This window comes from Zalophus californianus, chromosome 10, assembly GCF_009762305.2.
Source record: "Zalophus californianus isolate mZalCal1 chromosome 10, mZalCal1.pri.v2, whole genome shotgun sequence".
In the NCBI taxonomy this organism is placed as follows: Eukaryota; Metazoa; Chordata; class Mammalia; order Carnivora; family Otariidae; genus Zalophus; species Zalophus californianus.
Window position 1 is genome coordinate 103923766 of NC_045604.1, and position 12825 is coordinate 103936590.

The 12825-nt window shown below is 60.5% G+C and overlaps 1 protein-coding gene across 12 annotated transcripts in view; it reads right to left on the reverse strand.

Annotated features, from left to right (window-relative positions):
• Window positions 1-314: 314 nt before the first annotated feature.
• ELN (elastin) overlaps window positions 315-12825 on the reverse strand; it is a 31237-nt gene continuing 18726 nt past the window's right edge. For 7 of the 12 annotated variants that reach the window (XM_027612798.2, XM_027612808.2, XM_027612807.2 and 4 more), the window contains 18 exons: window positions 12168-12209; window positions 11484-11606; window positions 11210-11251; window positions 10733-10819; window positions 9811-9867; window positions 8643-8720; window positions 8500-8559; window positions 7920-8051; window positions 7086-7124; window positions 5665-5718; window positions 5509-5568; window positions 5188-5280; window positions 4583-4621; window positions 4331-4384; window positions 3871-3915; window positions 3456-3485; window positions 2830-2880; window positions 315-1581 (listed from right to left, as the gene is read on the reverse strand). In XM_027612798.2, coding sequence (XP_027468599.1) covers window positions 1538-1581; window positions 2830-2880; window positions 3456-3485; window positions 3871-3915; window positions 4331-4384; window positions 4583-4621; window positions 5188-5280; window positions 5509-5568; window positions 5665-5718; window positions 7086-7124; window positions 7920-8051; window positions 8500-8559; window positions 8643-8720; window positions 9811-9867; window positions 10733-10819; window positions 11210-11251; window positions 11484-11606; window positions 12168-12209 — 1130 coding nt within the window. In that variant the 3' untranslated portion in view covers window positions 315-1537. The remainder of the gene's footprint in view (window positions 1582-2829; window positions 2881-3455; window positions 3486-3870; window positions 3916-4330; window positions 4385-4582; window positions 4622-5187; window positions 5281-5508; window positions 5569-5664; window positions 5719-7085; window positions 7125-7919; window positions 8052-8499; window positions 8560-8642; window positions 8721-9810; window positions 9868-10732; window positions 10820-11209; window positions 11252-11483; window positions 11607-12167; window positions 12210-12825) is intronic. The other 5 variants (XM_027612809.2, XM_027612800.2, XM_027612801.2 and 2 more) reach the window with 4 other exon arrangements.

The following is a 12825-nucleotide window of genomic DNA, read 5'->3' on the forward strand; positions in this document are numbered from 1 at the left end:
TCAGCTCTACCCTCAACACCTGGAGGCCACCTACCAGGCCCTGTGCCCAAGGTCTTGGGCCCAAGGGGCAGGCCTGGGGAAGGTATGGCTGGGTGGGTGAGCCACCTCCTCAGGGGAGACCCATGTGGGTGGGCATGCGTGGGGCTGGCTGGCCCTGCTGCCCCTGCAAAGGGGCTTTCATTGCTAAAGGGCGAGCAGACCTTGGAGAAGGGTTGATACACCCAGAGCAGGTGATTTTGGCAAATAGCGCCCCCAAATACACCTGTTTCTGCCCCAGGGGCAGAGGAGAGAGGACAAAGGAGGCCTTGACCCAGTTTCCTTCAAAAGGTTTTCATTTATTAGTCTTTTCTTAAGCAGTTAATTCTCTTTTCATATTTAAAAGGAAAAAAAAAGGTATGTGTTTTCATCCAGAGTTATACCAAAGTGATTAAGATGAATCTTCTCCTGGGGAATATAGCTCCCAGATCGGAAGAAAAAAAAATTTTTTTTTCAATTAACCACGAAAATAAAACCAGGAGAACATCAACAATCCAAAATCATCCCCAAATATCCAGGACAAAAAATAAAATATTTATTGATCTATCACAGCGAGACACAAAGAAACGGGCGGGGCAGGGGTGGGAAATGCTCTGAAGTGGGTACAGTGGTTCGAGGGAAGGACGGGGGGGTATACAGTACTGCATGGGGGGGGACCCAGGTCGGGGAGGAGATTCCTGCCTCCCCAGCTGGTGTAGCTCCTCACACCCTGGGTGCTCAGGCCCCATCGTAGGGGTGTGTGTGGCGGGGTGGAGGCAGGGCACAGGTCGCCAGGACACGTTAACCAGGTTGATGGTGGGGGCACCCAGCCAGCTAGCGGTGCTGGGCGGTCAGCTGGGGACAAGGATGGATGGACGGATGGACAGATGGCTGGATGAATTCCACAAGAGCAAGAGCGCTGTTCCCAGTGGGGGGTCTTCTCATCCGCAGGTGTCCCAGACGTGGGGAATAGGTGGGGGGCAAGGGAGCTGAGAGATGGTATGACCGAATCCAGCTTGAGGCTTTAGGTGCTTAGGTACCAACTGGACCGCAGCCGGGGTGGGGGGTGGGGTTTCTGGTGGGCAGGGGGAGGTGGGACTGCCCAGGGAGTGTCCGCACCATCTTCAGAGGAGTCCCAAGGAGGGGGGTCCCAAGGGGCCGCCCTTCCCTCCTCCCTCCCCCCAGGAAAATGAGAGCACCAGCACGTAGCACCAAGTTCCCCTGGAGATGGAGAGTGTGTGGAGGGGGAGCTCCTGGGTGGGAAGGGGGTGGGGGCGGGGGGCTAAGCCCACCCACCCCCGGCCTCTGAAGTTGGGGGCCTCCTGGGGCCCACTTGGCCACCTCTCTGTGTCCTTGCTTTGTGAATTTCCGAGGCCACCCAGCCTGGCCTGTCCCCTCCCGGGGTGGGGACGGGGGGGGGGGGGCGGAAGGGGGATGGGGCAGGGGTCACAAGGGGTTTACATTCTCCACCAAGCAGTAGCACCAACGTTGATGAGGTCGCGAGTCAGGGGTCCTGGGAAGCTCACTTTCTCTTCCGGCCACAGGATTTCCCCAGGCAGGCCCCACCTGGGTGGGAGGAGGCACCAGTGACAGCCCGACCCCTCCGGGGTCCTGCTCAAGCCCCTGCCCGCTTGGACCAGCTCCAGGGTCTTCTCGCACCCACATCAACACAGTGGGGAACCGAGGCTCCAAAGCCATGAGAAGCCTGGCCACAACCTCCCGCCAAACTCTGATCCATTGCACTGCCCTAACCCCTTCCAGGCAGGAGGGTGGGAGCAGGGCCCACGGAATGGTGGCCTAATCAAGGCTCAGGGAGGGGAAGGGCCCTGGCCTGGACAAGGTCTCTATATTGAGTCCACTGCATTTGGGAAGCCTTCAGCGAGGAGCTCGGAGTGCACCGATTGGCAAGCCTTGTTTTAAGCCATCAAGGCACCACTGTCTGGTAGTACGGCCTGGTGTAGTTTCTACCCCTGCTGGAGCTCAACATGGCTCCTTACCGCCACCTGGTGGCAGCGAGCAGCTGAGTGGGGCAGGGACAGGCTTCTCCCTGTGAAACTCATCCGGGGTGTTTGGAAAGGAGTGTGATCAGGCCACACGCATCAAGTGGTACCTGACTGAGAGTGGGTTACCCTGGACATGGTCGGGCTGGTCTTGCCTCTGCCTCTCCCAGCCCTGGCCCCAGCTGCCCTATATGTGTCGTGGGAAGCAGGTGGGGATGGAAGGGATTCCACAGCCTGAGCAGACACAGGGGTGGAGCTGGGCGTCTTTGGGTCTCCTCTGGGTGCTGGTAGGGAGGTGCCTTGGGGGGTGGTGACCATTGCCTGCCCCCGCCCACCACACACACACTCCCAGAGGCATGTCTGCATCTTTGAGCAAGGGTGTGGCTCTGTCTGGGCCAGGTGGTGGCCTCTGCCCACCCTGCCCGGCTAGGGGCACCTTGGGTCCCCCATCCACCCCTCAAATTCCCTGACTCTAGGGTCCATTGTCCCATTTACTCTCTCTTCCTCTGTTCCTCCAAGTTCCTCCCTCACCCTCCTCCTTTCCCTTTCCCTTGGCTCCTCCCAGTGGGCAGCGGGGAGGGAGAAACTCCCAGTCCTGGCTTGGGGCGAGCCTGGAGGGTCCCAGGCCCACTCTTAGCTCTGGAAGTCTGTGTCGGAGGTGGACGCAGGGATGGGGGTAAGGTGCCCAGCTCCCCCCAACCTCCCCACTAGGCCTGCTCCAAACGCGCTGTTCCCAGGCTGATGGACCCCAGCCCTTTGCCTGTGTCCGCCCCTCCCCGCCCTGCCCTCTCCCAGGGGCTGAGTCTGTACTCACCTTGGTAACCCAGGGCTCCCAGGGCCCCTCCAAAGGGCTTGGGAGGTTTGCCTGTGGAGGGAAGGGTGGGGGTTGGGGAGGCGGCCAAGCTTTGCTGCCTCTCCCAGAACCCCTACCATGCACCAGGCCTCCAGCCTGTCACAGAAGGTTCTGAAGACCTTCCTGCCCCCAGCCTGGCCTTTGGTCTCACCCAGCTGGACCCCTGCTCTGTTCCTTATGAACGGTATCCTGCCTGTGGTGGTCTGAGCAGCTCGGAGGATGCCCCCGCCCACCATTCAGACCCCGGCCACGCAGACTGCCCCACCTAAAAAGCCCTAGGCTTTGGCCTCCCTGACCACCTGCTTGAATGGACCTTGTTTCCCCCTTACACACTTCCTTTCCTTTTCCGTGGGGTCTCATCAGGTTCTACAGTTACACCAGAGACCGGGGCTGGCTGGTCTCTGTCTCCCGTCAATGCCAGGCTGCGAGCCCCGGGAATGGGATCCTTGCCCCCCACCCCATCCCTACATCCCACGACTGAATTTCTTTGGCATCGGAGGGCCAGCCCAGGGCCGTGGCCTCGGTCACCACTGCCACGGTAGCACCCCACCCCCACTCCACGAAAGTAGCTCAGGGCCCTGACTCACCACCAATGCCCAGGCCCCCGGCTGCACCACCTGCAGGATAAGGGGAGGGGCTGTGAGTGAGTCCACTCTGGGGAGCCCGCTAAGCCTCCCCCACCGCCCGGGGCAGCCAAGTTCTGGGCCTGGGTGTCAGGAGCCCTCAGGTCGGCCTCAGTCACCGTGTGACTTTGGGCAAGTCCCTGGCACTGTCTGAACCTCAGTGTGCCTCGTCTGGAACGTGGTGCTTTGGAAAAGCTGATGCTCCCTGGCCTTGCAGGGGAGGGGGAGGAGAAGGAGGGGAGGCCCGGCTTCATGTAAGGGACGTCATGGGTCTACCCCCAGGTCCTGGCTCCGCCCTTCTGAGCAGATGAAGCAGGGGGGTGGGCAGGATGGGGCCAGAGTGCCAGGCCGGGCCGGGGGACAGGGAGCCTGGGTGTACCTGGGTAAATAGGGGACAGTCCGAAGCCAGGTCTTGCTGCAACTCCTGTGGGAGGGGTTTGGGGTTGGCGTGGGGCAGGCCCTGCTCCGGCCCCATCACCTCCTGCCTGTCTGCCCAGGACTACTTCCTCCCCACCGCGTGCCACTCGCTGGCGGAGCAGTTTCCCTTATAAGCCTTGTCTCCGCCCGGCATCCTGGCAGGGGCCCCTGCACCCCCAGCTCATCAGCCTGGTGTCTGTCGCTCATGGTGTACCCGCTGGTCTGAGGCCTGCCCCTTTGCCCAGGATGTTTCCTTTCCTGGACTGCCCCCTCCACCCTCTCTCTCTCTCTCTCTCTCTCTCTCTCTCTCTCTCTCTCGTGTCCTTGAGCTAGATGTGGCTCCAGGAGTCCCCCTTGCTAGCCAGACAGGCCTCCTCTAGACCCAGGCGGAGCAGAGGATCTCACAGAGAGATGGCCCCTACCTCCGACTTGGAATGGCCTGGTGACTCCCAGGACACCTCCTAGACCAGCGGCACCTGAGGAGAGGGTGGACGGGGTTTGGGCGAGGCACAGCTGAAGGGGCCCTGAGCCCCCTCTCTGGGTTCTGGGGTCGGGGACATCCTGGGCAGGCCTTCCGGGGTAGTGTGAGCAGGACTGAGATGGGAGCTGGAGCAGGGATGGGGCCTGGGTGGGGGCAGAGACAGCCTGCCGCCCAGACAGAGAGAGCAACTCACCATATTTGGCTGCTTTAGCGGCTGCGGCCGGGGACACACCTGGGGAGACATGGGGCCAGAGGGCTCAGGCATAGCACCGCCCTCCCAGAGTCTTGTTCCCTCCTGGCCTGCTCGTCCACTCACCACCTGCCACCGTCCTCCCATCTTCCCGAGTCTTTCGTGAGCTCTAACCGTGTGTCCAGTCTGGAGCACACAGGACGAGACACAGTGATGGCCCACGACAGAGTGACGTGTCAATGCAAGCCCGCCCCCTCCTCCCTCCCTACCCCCACCCCCCCCACGGTGGCAGAGACTTTGGGGAAAAAATTTCCCTCCCAACTTTGCTCTTCTCCTCTGGAAAATGGGCACAGCCACCGTCATCCCGATGAACTCCCACTTAAAGTGGGTGGGTAGGCTGACACAGGACAGGGAGAGGGGGGGTGCCCAGCTGCACGTGGTGGCCCCCAGCGTGCACTTGCTGAAGGTCCTCCAAATACTGTCAGCCAGCCTGGGGCAGGTGTGGCAGGTGGGAAGAAAGCTCAGTCTCTCTCTCTCTCTCTCTCTCTCTCTCTCTCTCATACACACACATGCCCCCTGCAACCTCTGATTCCAGAGCAGTCCCTTACCTCCAAAGCCCCCAACCCCTGGGATGGCTCCTCCGACTCCGAGCCCCCCGACTCCAAGCCCCCCGACTCCCAGGGGTCCGGCTCCCCCGAGGCCTGTGGAGAGAACTGTGTGTTAAATTGCTGGTGGGAATGGCAGGGGTCTGTCTGCAGACGGTGGGGTTCTCATCCCAGGGCCCCGGTGGAGCCTGAGGTCCCAGGGCCTTGCAGGGCGTAGTGGGGCCAGGGCGTGGGCTGGGCTCTGGGGAGCCGATGCCCTTGAGGGCCCCGTGCATGGTCAGAGCGCCCCCCGCCAGCCAAGTTCCACCCCCAACCAATGCTTACCATACTGGGCGGCTTTGGCGGCAGCTTTGGCAGCAGCGGCTGAGACCGCAGGTCCAGCTCCTGGGGACACAGAAGGAGCTCAGGGTTGGGGGGGTGGGGGACTCTCCACTGGTCAGTCTTCCTCCCTGCCCAGCCTGTTCTGGGCTTTCAACTCACCTGCCACACCACCTGGGACACCCACTCCTCCGAGAGCCCCGGGCCCTCCCGCTCCTGGAGAGAAGATGGAAAGTCAATACCCCAATTTCTTCAGGACAGGGGCTCCCTGCCCTAGGGATGCTAGGCAAGCAGACATGTGGCCAAAGCCACGTGACCCAATGGAAGGGGCACCGGACAGACACCTGGGTCTGGGTCCTGGCTCTGTCCTGGCCAGTCGGGCAAGGGGGAGGTCCCCTTGAGCCACGGCCTGCCCATTTCTTCCCAGCCAGCTAGGGCTGGGAGCCACAGGTAGCCACAGTGGTGGCTATGAGCTGCAGAGGAGAGAAGACTAGACTCTGGTTCTGATAGCCCTCTGTTCGAATTCTGCTTCCTCCACTCATTATCGCTGTCGCCTCTCTGAGCCCCAGAGCTGATGATCCTTACCCTGCTCACGCTGCAGGTGTTTGGGGAGCAAAGGGACACCCCCACTGTGCACGTACTCTGAGCTCTGAACCACTGCTCAGTGTGGAGCCGCTGCGTGCGGCCACGGCTAACACTTGATGCAACATTCACGGTTCTCTGTGCTTCGCACGGAGTAGCCTGCTTATTATTCACTGCAGCAGGGAAGGTAGGGACCACTATTATCCCCATTTTGCAGACGAGAAAATTGAGGCACAGCAGAGGTTAAGCGATGTCCTCAAGTTTCCACAGGCAACACATGGCTTGGGAGTCAGCGCCCTCAACTGCTTTGTTTCCCTGGCAACGTCTGTTAGACTCAGGCAGGCCAGCCGCCGGCCAGGAACAGAAGAGGGGCCTGTGGGTCACCAGGCCCGTGGGGGGGGTGGGGGCTGAGAAGCCGGGATTTTCCGAGGTGGAAACTGGCCCCAAGTGGACTGGCCAGGGCTGGTTGGCGGTTCTCTGGCAGGGGCCCTGGTCCGACTCCTAGGAGGCCAGGAATGCGGGGGCCACAAACAGTGTGGGTCTGTCTGTCTAGGCAGGGCTGCCACGTCCTCCAGGCTCGTGGCAGGCCCAGTCGTGCTGACAGCAAGGCGGGCGGGAGGCCGGGAGCCTAGGTGAGGTGTCCCGGCTCTGCTGACGAGGCAGGCCTGGGCCCTGGCCCCTGGCCTTGGGTCCCACAAAACTGTCAGGGGTCAGGGCCAGAAGGGCCTTAGGGACCACGGTCTTCATCAAGGAACTGCCACCAGGGGCGTTGGAAACGCGTTTTGAGTTGTCCCGGAGCGGGAGGAGCCAGGGCTGCTAAACCATCCTTGATGTGTCCCAGAAACTGCCTTTTTCCACCCTGACCCTCCCAGCCTTGTGCTGCAGGCTCTGGGCACGGGGCCCCGGCCCCATGGAGGGGAGATGGGTGACCAGGTGTTATCAGGGCCGGTGGGGCAGCAAGCAAAGCAACCCCAGGGGGCAGTGTGTGGGGGTGCACTCACCATATTTGGCGGCTTTAGCTGCAGCCAGGGTTCCAGGTACTGGGGGGAAAGAGAAAAAGGAAAAGGGGGCTGGTCAGCAGCTGAGATCTGTGCCCGGGAGTTCTGCCTCCTCCAGGGAGCCCTCCCTGACTTCCTCAGCCTTCATCACTCCTCTCAAAGCTCTGAAGCCGTGGCTCCCCAGCCAGGAGCTCACCCTGCCAGAGAGAGAGCTCTAGTATCTAACTGTGCCGCTGCCAGTCTGGTCTGGGGCTGGTTGAAGGCTGAATTGTGCCTCCTCCTCCTGTCTGCCCCTTCCTTCTGCTCCAGGCACAGCGTGATCTGCCTGAGGCTGGACGCAGAGCAGGCACTAACTAGGTGAAGAGCTGGAGGTCCTAGTGGCCCTCTTGCCATAGTGCTGCTGAAGGGGAGCCAGACTGGCCCACTCATGCCCGCTGACCCCAGGGACCTCCACCCTCCTTCTGCTGGGTAGTGGGCTACTTTTCAGTTTAGAACCCTGTCACTCCTCTAACTGAGCAGGCAGAAACTCTGAAATCTAGCAGCCTGGGGCCCCTTTTGCCTGGCCTGCCACCCATCTGTTACCCCAGTCATCTCATTGCTCAGGAGAACCTAATGGGGGATTCACTATGAGCCCCTGAGTGAGGCTGCTGGAGGATGTGTGGGCAGGAAGAGGGGTCTCCCTTCTCAGAGCTCAGGGAATTGCTCAGGAGAACCTAATGGGGGATTCACTATGAGCCCCTGAGTGAGGCTGCTGGAGGATATGCGGGCAGGAAGAGGGGTCTCCCTTCTCGGAGCTCAGGGGGGCAGTTTCCGCCCAGGCCCTACAAGGCCCCTCACCTGCACCTGCCCCAAAGCCAGGAACACCAACACCAGCTCCAAATCCAGGAATGCCGGCACCAACTCCGAATCCGGGAACACCAGCACCAGCCCCAAAGCCGGGAACGCCAACAGGGAGCCCAGCTGCAGCCCCTGGGGGAGATGGGCAGTGGTGGTGGGGGGGCAGCAGGCTGGAAGCATGCACCCACGGCGGGGGGGGGAGGCGTTTGGGTCCTTCCCAGGGAGCTGAGTCAGCCCTCAGGGCGGGGGTCCAGATGCAAGCAGGGGCTTCCTCCCGCTGAACCTGCCCTCTATAGTGCCACCAAGAATGGTCTTCCTAAAACGCCCACTGACCGCCAAGTCCAGCCCCTCCCAGGTTGGCATTCAGGGCTGCACGGTGGCTGTGGATACCCCACGTGTCACACAGGAGGACGGGGGGATCTCAGAGGTTGCTTTGCTAGGGTGGGCCCCAGGACCTGAACCCAGGTGCCCCTCATGCCCGATCTGTGCTTCCGACCCCTCTGGGGGCTGCTCTGGGACCCAGTGAGGCTGCATATCATGCGGGGGGGGGTGTGGGTGCAGCTCAGGCTTGGGTACTCACGGTACTGGGCTTTGGCGGCGGCTTTAGCCGCAGCTTTGGCTGCAGCGGCGTCCCCTGCTCCTGCAGGGAGAGGGAGGGGGTTCAGGGATGGCACCCAGGGAGGATTCAGAGGCCCTTCAGGCCCACTTACTCAGGCAGCTCACCTGTAACACCACCGAGGCCAATGCCAATGCCGGGGCCCACGCCAATGCCAGGACCCACGCCAATACCGGGGCCTAACCCTGCAAGAGCCAGAAGAGCTCATTCTTAACCAAGTCCTGACCAAGGACAGAAGCCGATGGAAAGAGCAGCGGGCTGGGAGTCAAGAGCCTTGGGATCTTGTCCCAGCCCGGACACAGGCTTGCTGTGTGATGTCGGACAAGTTGCTTTCCCTCGAGGGGCCTCAGCTTCCTCATCCCTACAATGAGGCATGTGCAGGATCAAGAGCTCTTAACTTTGGAGGACAAGGACCCCTTTGGGGCTTCTGAGGGTGATGGAGGCAGTTACACAGTAAAGGGAACTTGGCAAGATGGGTAGACCTGGGTTCAAAGCTCAGCTCAGCCGCTATTGAGCTGAGCAAGTGTGGGCGTGTGACTCAAGCTCTCAGAACCTCAGTTTCCACATCTGTAAAGTGGGAATTGTAGTACTAACCCCATAGACTTGGTGTCAGGATTACCTCTGCACATAGTGGCTTGGCAAAAAAAGGGTCGTTTGCCATACGTGAGTTTGGGGGTCAGCAGGCCTGAAGTCAAGATGTTCTCTGGCCTAGACAGTGCTAAATTTTGTGATCAGAACCTTGATATCTGCAGGTCCCTAAGGCCAAGGCATAGGGACCTCCGCTGGCCCAGGGCCTGGCATACAGTTGGAATTTATAAAGTGGGGCTGCTGTGGTTTGCCCTGTTCAGGAAGGTGTGGGTGCCTGGGGCTGCCACGGTGGGCTTCGGAGGTAGCAAGAGACGGAGAGCTTCGTCAGGCTGCAAGAAGTACTCTAGGAGGGTGGGAGTCTGGTGAGCCTGGCCCGAGGTCCAGAGGGGGGCAGGCCCCAGCTGTGGCTAGAGACAGCAAGGGCTTTGGGAAAGCTGGGGAGCCGGGTCCTAGAGAGCTCGCCAGGGCCTGTTCTCACTTTGCTTTTCCGATCAGCCCTTCACCCACAGCCCTAACAATGGTCAGATGGGCCAACGGTGGTGAGAAAGTCCCGAATGTGACAGCCCGAGGGGGCTTGCCTCCCGGGGAGAGCTGAGCTGCCAGACCCCAGAGCAGGGAACATGAGGGGGAACAGTGCTCCAGAATGGGGGCTGGGAGCAGAATGGGGGTGCTGGAGGGGGCACTTACCAAACTGGGCGGCTTTGGCGGCGGCTTTGGCGGCTGCAGCCGCTGGGGTCCCTACTCCTGGAGAGGTGAAGAGTAGGGATCAGGGGGCAGTCCCTGACACCCCTCTCCACACGCCCTGCCCCATCCCCTATTCTGGAAAGACCACCTGTAGGGAAGTGTCTCCTCCCCCAGAAGACCCTCCCCACACTGTGTCCTCAACCTGCAGACAGAGGGGAACATGGACAGCCAGCCTGGCTTCCCGGCCTACTCTGAGGGTGGCTAGGTGCGTCCTTTCCTGGAGAAGCAGTTCTGGGACTGTGTTCTAGCTCTGGCTACGGCAGAGGGGAGACCAGCGCTGATGGGTAGGAGCCCAGACCCTCTCCCAAGTCTCTAGAAGTCTTGTGCAGCTTTCTGCCAAAGGTGATGTTAATTAAAAAAAAAAAAAAAGTCCCAACAGTGCTTGTATCCCCAAACTTGAGGAAACGGCTTGTTTTGTGGGGAAGCTCAAAAGGAAAATTTTTCTCCCAGAATGAAGGCATGCAGAAGAGAAATCGCATGGGGAAAAACAACCAAGGAGGTCTATAACTTAATCTCCCCGTAACTTCATCTCTTCTCTTTGGCCTCTGACTGGTGGGGGAGAATGAACACAGGAAGGCCAAAGGGTGGCCCAGGCCCCCCCCCATTCCGGAACCAGAAAGGCCACGGGAATAAAGGAGTTCCATCACCTAGCTGGACGACGCCTGACTTCCCGAGCCTCCCCAGCAAGCTAGGATCCCGGGGAGGGTCTTCCCTCCCGAGTAGGGGAATTTGCCCTCCCTCCTCCCCATCTCTGGCCTCCGTAAAGTCTTGACAATCCGCGAAATGATGCACTTGACCTGGTCAACGCCAGGGCTCCTTCCGTGAGACAAGCCAAACCCGCCTCTGGGTTGGAGACACCGCTCACCTGGCACCCCTCCTGTGCCTGGGACACCTGCCACTCCGTCTCCGACCCCTGGCACCAGCCCTCCCAAGGCTCCTGCTCCTCCAGCACCTGGAGGAGTGAAGGGCGTCAGCTCTGTCCCTAGAGTCACACACCCGTTGGGAGAGCGAAGGGTGGGGGTGGTTTGGGGAACAGAATGGTTGCAAGGCCACCTCCACCTTGCTGGTTGGGGCTGGGGGTGATAGGCAGGGCCCCAATATTCATAGTGGTGGGCGACTGAGCAGGGCGGAAGGGTTCAGAGTGGCTTTGGAAGATGGGACCAGGGACCCCCCGACCTTGACCTGGACAGAGAGGGAAACAGAGGCCTGAGCTTGAGGTGGCTCCACCCTCACGCTGGAGGAGCGCTCTGACCTTGGAGCCTGGGCCCCCTGGGAGAGCAGGGCCAGGGAGGAGGGGACGGCACTGGCCTTGGCGTTGGGACAGGCAGGGCCGGGCACTTACCGTACTTGGCTGCCTTGGCCGCGGCTGCTGCCTGGGCTGCAGCTGTTGGGGGGTGGGGAGAGAGAGCCCTTCAGAAACCCCCCTGGATCTCTGGGGGGGGCTATTCCTACAGCACTCTTACGCTAAAGTGCTAGAGCCCCTCTCTGCACCCCCCCACCCCAGCTCCTCCCTGAGCACTCTGAAGCCCGGTCTACGCTCCCCTGCACCCCTCCCCCCCATCGCCCTCCAAGAGAGAAGACTTCTCCCGCTTTTGCCGCATGGAACTTAGGCTCACGGGAAAGGGCAGCTCCAGGAACACCTCCGGCTCCAGCTCCAATACCGTAACCAGGAAAGCCCCCAGCACCGACCCCGACCCCGAAAGTGGGAATGCCTCCAACACCCACTCCGGCTCTGGCCCCTGCAGACGGAAGAGAATCAGGTGGAAAAGTATCTCAGTAAGAGAGGCTGGGGAGGGGGTGAGGGGTGGGGGGTGGGGGGGATGCTGGTCAACTGGGAAAGAGGAGGCAAGCCTCCCCCAAGTCTGGTCCATGAAGGACCGGAGACCATAGAATGCATGGGCCCCGGGCCAGCCTCCGCCAGGGAGCCTTTACTAACAAACCCCCCCCCGCCAGCGCTCTCTAACCCCTTGGGGAAGGGCCCCGTTGTTGGCCTTGGAGAGACTGTGGGCAGGCCCCATAGCCCTAGCCAGGCTTGGGCTCCTCTGAGAGGGCCCCGGCTGGGGCAGGGACGGTCAGGGACGCTGTCTCCACTGGGAATGCCATACTGGGACTCTCGCATCACTCAGCCCCATGGCCTCATGGTAGGAGACAAGTGGAGGAGACATTGTCCCAGGGCCCAGCAGTTCCAAGTCCCAGCTCTGCCAGTGACTTCCCAGTGACTTGCTGCGTGACCCTGGGCAAGTCACTCCCCTTCTCTGGCCAGAACAGGACAGGGCAGAGCTAATCAGCACAGCACTCACCGTATTTGGCTGCTTTAGCAGCTGCAGCTGGTGACACAGCTCCTGGAGAGACCAAGGGGGACACAAATGACACAAGGGCCTACTTGTCCATATCCCCATCTACTCATCTGTCCAACTGTCTGCTTAACCACCCATTCATCCACCCATTGATCTACCCATGTGTCTGTCCATTTGTTTGTCTATCCTTGGACTTTGATCCACCCACTCAACCAACGTACCTCTCTGTCCATCCATGCACCCACCCGTCCATCCACTTATCCACTCCTCTGCCTACACCTATAGATTCATCTAACTATGCAGTGGTTCATTTTGCATTTGCCTTCTACCCACCCATCTCGTCATTCGCTCATCCAACCATGTGCTTGTCCATCCATCACCCATCCATCCATCCACTCACCATTTACTGAGCACCTATTCAGCTAAGGGCTGGGAATATACACTGAGAGCCAGAAGATGAATTAGAGAAGCTGATGCTGGCCGTGACTAATCAGGAGATTGTTACAGCCCAAGGAAGAGACGACGAGGCATGGCCAAGGGTATGAAGAGACGAGGATAGATGGGTGAGGTATTAGAGGGAATCCAAAAGTCTTAGCAACGGCTTCAATATTTCTCTCTTACATGTGTATGCGCACGCACGCACGCACACACGCAGCCCAGC